Source organism: Sinocyclocheilus anshuiensis, unplaced genomic scaffold (assembly GCF_001515605.1).
Source record: "Sinocyclocheilus anshuiensis isolate Anshui unplaced genomic scaffold, SAMN03320099.WGS_v1.1 scaffold426, whole genome shotgun sequence".
NCBI lineage: Eukaryota > Metazoa > Chordata > Actinopteri > Cypriniformes > Cyprinidae > Sinocyclocheilus > Sinocyclocheilus anshuiensis.
Genome location: NW_015542362.1, coordinates 1,916,027 through 1,924,890, shown reverse-complemented (window position 1 = coordinate 1,924,890; position 8,864 = coordinate 1,916,027). Strand labels below are relative to the sequence as shown.

General features: G+C 34.0%; 1 protein-coding gene across 1 annotated transcript in view; it reads right to left on the bottom strand.

The window, feature by feature from the left end:
• Nucleotides 1-1,266: 1,266 nt before the first annotated feature.
• The window catches only part of LOC107691971 (U2 small nuclear ribonucleoprotein A'-like), a 9,012-nt gene continuing 1,414 nt past the window's right edge, over nucleotides 1,267-8,864 (bottom strand). The window contains exons 3-9 of the mRNA XM_016490844.1: nucleotides 8,272-8,350; nucleotides 8,128-8,174; nucleotides 7,935-8,037; nucleotides 6,793-6,872; nucleotides 6,413-6,485; nucleotides 4,442-4,535; nucleotides 1,267-1,677 (exon numbers count right to left, since the gene is read on the bottom strand). Of these exons, the coding sequence (XP_016346330.1) occupies nucleotides 1,532-1,677; nucleotides 4,442-4,535; nucleotides 6,413-6,485; nucleotides 6,793-6,872; nucleotides 7,935-8,037; nucleotides 8,128-8,174; nucleotides 8,272-8,350 (622 nt within the window). The 3' untranslated portion in view covers nucleotides 1,267-1,531. The remainder of the gene's footprint in view (nucleotides 1,678-4,441; nucleotides 4,536-6,412; nucleotides 6,486-6,792; nucleotides 6,873-7,934; nucleotides 8,038-8,127; nucleotides 8,175-8,271; nucleotides 8,351-8,864) is intronic.

Below are 8,864 nucleotides of genomic sequence, written 5' to 3'. Positions count from 1 at the left end.
GAACTTCCCTCTGCCCTGTATCTTGGTCTCTCATTGGCTGTAGGTCATCGCCGATGTAGTTTTCAGTCGAAAATCATTGCACGCTGCGTTTATGCTGAATCGCCGACAGCTCCAGATATTTAGCATGCCAAATATTTCACGGGCGTCTGCGACGCGTCGGAGATTCCCTCAGATCGCGTCTTTGATCATTCACACTGCGTGATTGTCACTCGAGCACCGATTTGCCTCCGATTGCGAGCATCTGCGATTTTCACCTCTCGCCTGCGAGCTCGTACGACAGCAAAAATCGCACCGTGTACGCCCGCCTTTACCAGAGAACACAGAGAACATATTTTGGACTCAAAAGTGCGTTTAATGTTTAGCTCAAGTAACTGTAGATTTAAAATTTTATAGGTACTCATAAAGCTAAATCTAAAACTTTAAAGAGCATATGGGAATGCTAGGAAACTTTTAGAAAAAAAACTATATTAGAAAAAGAAAGATATTGTTTAAGAGTGGTTAAGTGAATAAATAAAAATAAATTTAACACTACAGTATTATGTGTAGGTAGTGTGTGTAAAAAAAATTAAGTGTAAAATAAGTAAATTACTACATTATGTAACTATACAGTACTATGAACAGAAATGGAAAAAAAATTGATTAAAACTAAATATTTTAAGTAATATTTTAGACACAATATTAAAAAATAGATATATTTTAAATAAGGTATTCATACAAGAAGATATGTAGATGCCTTTCAAATTTTAGAATGGGGTTCCTCGCATGAAGATGGTCATATTTGTGGCTTTGCTGTATATAAACCTGAAGAAAAAAAACCAGAGTCCTATATCATATAGTCCAGTGAATCTCAACCTTTTGGCGTACCGGACCCCAGTCCAATTCAGAACCATCCTCAAGGACCCCCCAGAACAGAATTGACTCATCTATGTATCATTTGTGTCTTTGTGAGGACCAAATGCAGTCAAGTATAATTCAAGTTAGTTGACTTGTCCAGTATTTGGCCATATCATCAGCTATATTGGATTTTTCTTTCATGGTAACATGTCATGTCAAAATATACAAAATTTATACAAAAATTCATACTTTATACGGACCCCCTGGCCTTACATCAAGGACCACTAGGGGTCCACGGACCCCTGGTTGAGAAACACTGATATAGTCGATTTCCTAACCGTTTACAAAACGTGTGGAAAATAATTAGGCAAGAAATGTGCCATGCATTTAGAACTTGAGTGAGAACACTGAACACACTGTAAATAATCATTATGAATTAATATATTTTAATTTCGAGTCGTTGACGGTGGTCACAAGTTTTGCTTCACAAAATATTAGAAAACAGCAAATAAACAGAAAAAATTCTTGACCACATTCAGATATACATAGAGAGAGGGGGAAAAAATTCACATCATTGTTAATTAAAAAACAAATGTTTAATGTACTTTAATTTACAAAAAAATAAAATAAACAAGTGCTGTCAAACAGCATCAAAAAGCATGAACGAATCTGAAACATCAACAACGAGCGAACATATCTATGATCCACTCATATGCATGTCTTCCTGCATTTCATCACCATCTGGGTTGTGTCCCTCCGCTCCCTGCATGTCCTCATACATGGGCACAGACTCCTGCATCTCCTCCTGGACCTCCTCCTCTTCCTCCACCATGTCACATGCTCCTGAAAAAGACAAACACAAGACATGTGAGAAGCTTAATCATGTTTAATCCTCATAAGGAAACCAAATATGTCCCATTGCTTATTAAAATGCTGTTTGATTGAACAAAATGCCAGAGATGCAAACAGGTGAGGGGGGAAAAAAGGTGAGAGCAGTGCGCAGATCGGGGGCATGCTCCACACAGAGTTTCTTTTAAAGATATTTGCTTTACATGCTCATTTGTAGTTACGTTAAGGTATTTTTAAAAATATTTTTTATTATACAGGTCCAAAACTCTAATTGTAACTGTAAAAAAAAAAAAAAAGTAACATCTTGCAACATTTTACAAAAGTCAAGATTGAATATATTTGGTCAAAATCCCATGTTATAAAAGATGAAATGCTATGCAGGCTATTTAAGACAAGATTTTCTGATTAGACAGCAATGCTGACCTAAAATGTTAAATGTTTACCCTCTCTCTTTTCACCGTTCCCACATCTCATACTTCAAATACATAAAATATTACCCTTTACAGACATGAAGTTTTTGAAGTAAAGAGTAAATAAAATACTATGCAAAACTTACTGAAACAATCAGGGGCCGGATTCACAAAAATCTTCTTAAGAAATAAGTTAAGAAATTTCTTAAGATAAATTCCACGAAGTTCATGAGAATGTTCTTAAGTGCAATTCTTGAAAAATTCTTAATAAGTTCTCAAATATATTCTTAAGAACATCTTAATTTTTTTCTTAAGAAAATGACAGTCTTTATCGGAGTGAATAGGCAACATGACGCACTGATAAACTCACACTTTATTGTCTTTTTGCGCTTCCTGCAGATTACCCTAATAATTATAATAAGCACGCACACTATTTTTGTCGCGACTTTGACTGGACTCAGCTTCACGTTTTTAATGCGGCATGTTTTTGAACAGTTACTTTTAAATAGCCTGTCTCAAGCTGCAGCGATATGTTTTTTGTGCTGTGTTTTTGTGCTCTCATCTGAGTGAACGCTTCCGGTATGCGTGTCCGCGCTTCTACAGCAAACGCGTCTTGCACATTCATGTGCGCTGAATACTGCCAAAGATTGTCGTATTTATAAGCTAAAATTAAAAGCGTTCAATTAATACTGACTATCTGACTCGTTTTAGAGTTGCTACTGAGTTTTGAAGTCATCAAAAAGTAGGTCAGGAAGTCCAAAAAAAAAAAAATCCTTCAGAGACTCTATTTACAGCTTATTCACCAGGGACCGGATTCACGAAAATCTTCTTAAGAAATAAGTTAAGAAATTTCTTAAGATAAATTCCACGAAGTTCATGAGAATGTTCTTAAGTGCAATTCTTGAAAAATTCTTAATAAGTTCTCAAATATATTCTTAAGAACATCTTAATTTTTTTCTTAAGAAAAATCACAGACAGTGAATACACGACGCACTGATAAACTCACACTTTATTGTCTTTTTGCGCTTCCTGCAGATTACCCTAATAATTATAATAAGCACGCACACTATTTTTGTCGCGACTTTGACTGGACTCAGCTTCACGTTTTTAATGCGGCATGTTTTTGAACAGTTACTTTTAAATAGCCTGTCTCAAGCTGCAGCGATATGTTTTTTGTGCTGTGTTTTTGTGCTCTCATCTGAGTGAACGCTTCCGGTATGCGTGTCCGCGCTTCTACAGCAAACGCGTCTTGCACATTCATGTGCGCTGAATACTGCCAAAGATTGTCGTATTTATAAGCTAAAATTAAAAGCGTTCAATTAATACTGACTATCTGACTCGTTTTAGAGTTGCTACTGAGTTTTGAAGTCATCAAAAAGTAGCGTCACATAGGCCAATCATGACCGATCATTGTTTACATTATCAGTCATCGCTGTCACTTCAGAAAACCCCCTATTAATAGTCCTACTACGTATTATATGTAGCTAGTGTTGTTGTAATGCTTAAATATAACAATTAATTTGAAATAACCCAATAAATTCATTAAATAATTCTTACTGTTTGCGATTTAAGACAAGTCTGGGGCTGTCTTAAATTTAAGAAGTTATTTACAATGATTTTTAAGAAGATTCTTTTCAAGAATTTGAATTCTTCTTAAGTTTTGTCTTAAGAACAATCTTAAGATAAGAATATTCTTGAGAAGAATTTTTGGGAATACAAAATATTCTTAACTTTTTTCTTAAGTTAAAGAAATAAGAAAATGGCAGTTGAGAAGAAATTTCTTCTTAAGAATGTTTCGTGAATCCGGCCCCAGTTCTTTATTTACCCTTGTAAGATCACAAGTACCCCCCTCATAAAAACACTTTCTCACTGTATCTAAGCAGATCTCATAGGTGACCTATTTTGATCTGAAAAAAGTGAGTTGTCACTGAAAGGTGAGGAGTTTGCATCTATGCTTTTCAGAAAAGCCTCAGTCTGAGACTCAAGTGAGCGGTAGCACTTTATTTTACAGTCCTGTTTCTCATGTACATACTATGTACTTATTATAGTAATTGCAATAACTAGGTACTAACCCTGAACCTAACCCTACCCCATGTAGTTACCTTATATTACCAGTACTTTCTTAGGTAAGTACACTGTAAGTACTTGTAAGTACACGTACTATAAAATAAAATGCAACCTCGTGAGCTATACATTTTATTTGCAAGTAGTTCACTGCATCAGGGTTACGAATTTCAGCTAAACTGAGCTACACACAGGGTTCCCACTAATGAACTTCCATCACTTTTCCTATCATTTGTGATTACTGAATAATAGGTTTATGTATAAGTGCATATTAAAAGTAATACCTGATCTCAGCTCTCGTCCCGGGATCTGTCCGGACTGCAGGAGTCCCTTCAGCCGCTCAACTTCAGCCAGCGACGTGGCATTAGCAATAGCATTCTGCACGCAAACAACATAAGTGACACAATATTATATGAGTTACACAATAAACTGACATTTGAGTACAAGAAACTAATACTTTTATTCAGCAAGCATGCATTAAACAGATCAAAAGTGATAGTAAAGACATTTATAATGTTACAAACGATCTCCATTTCAAATAAATGCTGTTCTTTCGAATCCTTTATTCATCAAAACATCCTGAATAAAAATGTATCAGGTTTCCACAAAATTATGAAGCAGCACAACTGTTTTCAACATTGATAATAATCAGAAATGTTTCTTGAGCAGCAAATCAGCATATTATTATGATTTCTGAAGGATCATGTGACACTGAAGACTGGAGTAATGATGCTGAAAATTCAGCTTTGATCACAGAAATAAATTACAATTTAAAATATAGTAAAATAGAAAACATTTTAAAATGAAATGTTATTTCACAATATTAGTTTTTACTGTATTTTTTAATAGAGAAAGCAGCCTTGTTAAGCATAAGAGACTTCTTTTAAAATAAAAAAATATATATGAAAAATAAATATCTAAAAAATACTCACATATATTATGTGTATATTATATTTATTAAGTATATTAACATTATAGAATATATTTTAGTACAACAGAATATATATTATATTCTATAATTTAAAAATCCTAATGTATGTGTAGAACATATAAAATATGTATGAACACACACACAGGATTTTTATACTATAGAATATAGATATATTCCAAAAATATTTTTAAAGTGGAACCTCTTGAGTGTTAATATATGCATGTACGTATGTATATTATATAAATGTCTAATAATACGATGCACCGATGCCACGCGTAAAATATCGATACCTGTAGTATAAATAGGCACCTTGTTTTGTGGCATTGTCCTTAATTTTCACAATGCATTACCGCCAATGATTTTAACAGCTTTATTTTTGTGACTTTTCAAATATTTATTTTTCAACATTAACGTTTTTTTTGTACAACTGGAGTACCATGTTTTTGTTTTTTCCTAATGAGGATTTACGCTATTTTACACATTGCACATTTTAGCACAGAAGCCTGAACGATTTTCATCTGTTGTCATGTCACAAGATAACTGATCTTATGTGTGACATTGATTATTTTTATTCAATTATTTATTTTTCTTTATTATTAAAAAAAACAAAAAAAAAAGGTGTAGGCCTATTTTTCATTGTGAATGTCCCAATTGAGGTACAGGACGTGGGAATTTCAGATAAATGTTCAAGTTATATATTTTGGTTGCATTTGTGAGTTAATAAAAATGTAGATTGATATATTCTGTAAAATTCTGTAAAAATGTAGATTATCATATCGTAGAATTTTTTGAGGTATCTGCAAATATCATATCGCTGGGTATGAGAATCTATATCGTGACGAACCCTCCCATTTACACCCCTAATATATATATATATGACCTGGAGCATAAAAACAATTTCTTAAGTCGCTGGGGTATATTTGTAGCAATAGCCAAAAAAACATTTTATGTGTTAAAATTATCAATTTTTCTTTTATGCCAAAAATCATTAGGATATTAAGTAAAGATCATGTTCCATGAAGATATTTTGTAAGTTTCCTACCGTAAATATATCAAAACCCAATTTTTGATTAGTAATATGCATTGCTAAGAACTTCATTTGGACAACTTTAAAGGTGATTTTCTCAATATTTAGATTTTTTTTGCACCCTCGGATTCCAGATTTTCTAATAGTTGTATCTCAGCCAAATATTGTCCTATCCTAACAAACGCTTATTTATTCAGCTTCCAGATGATGCATAAATCTCAATTTTAAAAAATGGACCCTTATGACTGGTTTTGTGCTCCAGGGTCACATATGCATGTTAATTCAGTTCTTCCGTACCTTGATGGCTTCAACATCTGCAGCCGATGGCCCGGTTTTCTTCTCAGTCTGAAGTGCTGCTCCTGGAGTAAACCTGAGAGCAAGAGAAGACATTCGGTGTTCAGACAATGTAACCGCGTTTACATGCCTCTGCAGCCCTTCGACCGTTGTTCCCACAATCAGAGTGTAGTATCTGGAGTATCTTATCAACGTGAATAAACTGATACGAGACAGAAAAGCCTTGAGCCAGCTCCCCTGAGAAACACTGCTGAAGTTTGACATGGACATTTAGGTTTTAACAGCCAATTCAGAGTCAGCTTTCATTCTCCGAGCTGTCGGCTTCAGAACTTCCAGTCCAGTAATTCGGGGGAGCTGTGCTTGATCAAGGAGTTTCATCTTACGTTTTGGTTTGCTTGGCAATATCCTTTGCAAGCTGAGCACCTCGTTTGCCTTTGAACATTTTTTCAGCCTCCTGCCGTTCCTACAGTGATACATCAGAGAGTTAAAGCAGACGTTCACAACAGACCACGGCCCCGTTTTTCATACTGCAGTATTGAATGATCTCAACTCAACCGATTCAGTCCACATGTGCATTTCAAAAACTAATGATCACTATAACATCAGATGTACTGCGCAAAGTATGAAGAACAGGGCCCAGAACATTGACACTACAGTGACAAATAAGCAGAAAACAATATGTTAAGAGAAGAATCTTCCAGAAACAATCTGTCCAAAGGAAGCAGTATGCATTATCAAATAGTCTGTTTTGTCAATTGTTAAATAACAAATTCAGTATAAAAATATAAGTAAATAACCACACCAATATTTAAGCCACATTGCAGAAGTGTAAAGTAAAATGTATTTGCATCGTACAATATTTAACAAAAGTAATATCTCCTTCACCGATACTGACCAACACATGCTCTCTATTATTTATTCTAAATAGATAAGCATTAGACATTTTAGCAGAAATAACCTTCTAAAACTAAACAGTCCTAAATGTGAACAAAACAAATATGAACCGCTCATAAAACTATTTATTTTGTCCCCGTGACATATGTTGTTTATTAAACTTCTTAAAAGGTTTAAGTCTCCTTTGCTCACCAAGGCTGCATTTATTTGATCAAAATACAGTAATATTGAGAAATATTATTACAATTTCAAATAACTATTTTCTATGTGAATATATTTTAAAATGTAATTTATTGCTGTGATCAAAGCTGAATTTCCAGCATCATTACTCCAGTCTTCAGTGTCACATGATCCTTCAGAAATCATTCTAATATGCTGATTTGCTGCGCAAATAACATTTCTTATTATTAACAATGTTGAAAACAGTTGTGCTGCTTCATAATTTTGTGAAAATCATGATACATTTCATTGAGGATTCTGAATGAATAGAGATGAATAAGTTCAAAAGAACAGCATTTTTGTAACTTTTTTGATCAACTGAATGCATCCTTGCTGAATAAAAGTTTTAATTTCTTATTAAAAATCTTTTGAATGGTAGTGTAGTTAAAAAAACAACAACATTTAATCATACCTTCAGTTTGACCTTCTGGAAGTCCAGAACTCGGATCTGTGGAATTTTATTGATGACATATAATCTGTAATGTTTCTTGTTGGTAACTGGATTCCTGAGGAGACTATAGAACAGAAAAACAGATCATTTTATCTCAAGTTAAAACATTAAAACACAATACAATGTGTAAAGCAGCTGTTTATCCAGCAGGTACCTGAGGAGGGTCAGTGATTTCACAGTCGCAAGAGGATCCAAATCACCCTGTTGAGAACCAGAAACAACCACTCGATCACAAATCAATAAAGCTCAAAGATTGATTGATTATTGTGCATAAATGCAGATCTATGGCTGTACTCACCAGTTCTTGAATGTTGTTGCTTGTGAGAATGAGCTCCTTCAGGTTTGGTAAAGACTGCTCCAGGTTCTCTCCGAATCGACTGCAACAAGTGAGACAAAAACAGTCAAAACCATAACCTTTAAGCTTTTTTTTAAACCGTTTCATAAGATGTGCAACAGAGGAATAACATTAATGCATGTTTGCAAGAACAGTAGCAGCATGCTATATGACGATAAACAGTGTATAACATGAGTCTATATGTGACCCTGGAGCACAAAACCAGCCATAAGGGGTATATTTGTAGCAATAGCCAAAAATACTTTGTATGGGTCAAATTTATCGTTTTTTCCTTTATGCCAAAAATCATTAGGATATTAAGTAAAGATCATGTTCCATGAAGAGATTTTGTAAACTTCCTACCGTATCAAAACTTAATTTTTTATTAGTAATATGCATTGCTAAGAATTTCATTTGTACAACTTTAAAGGCGATTTTCTCAGTATTTTGATTTTTTTTGCACCCTCAGATTCCAGATTTTCAAATAGTTGTATCCTATCCTAACAAACCATACATCAATGGAAAGCTTATTTATTCAGCTTTCAGATGATGTATAA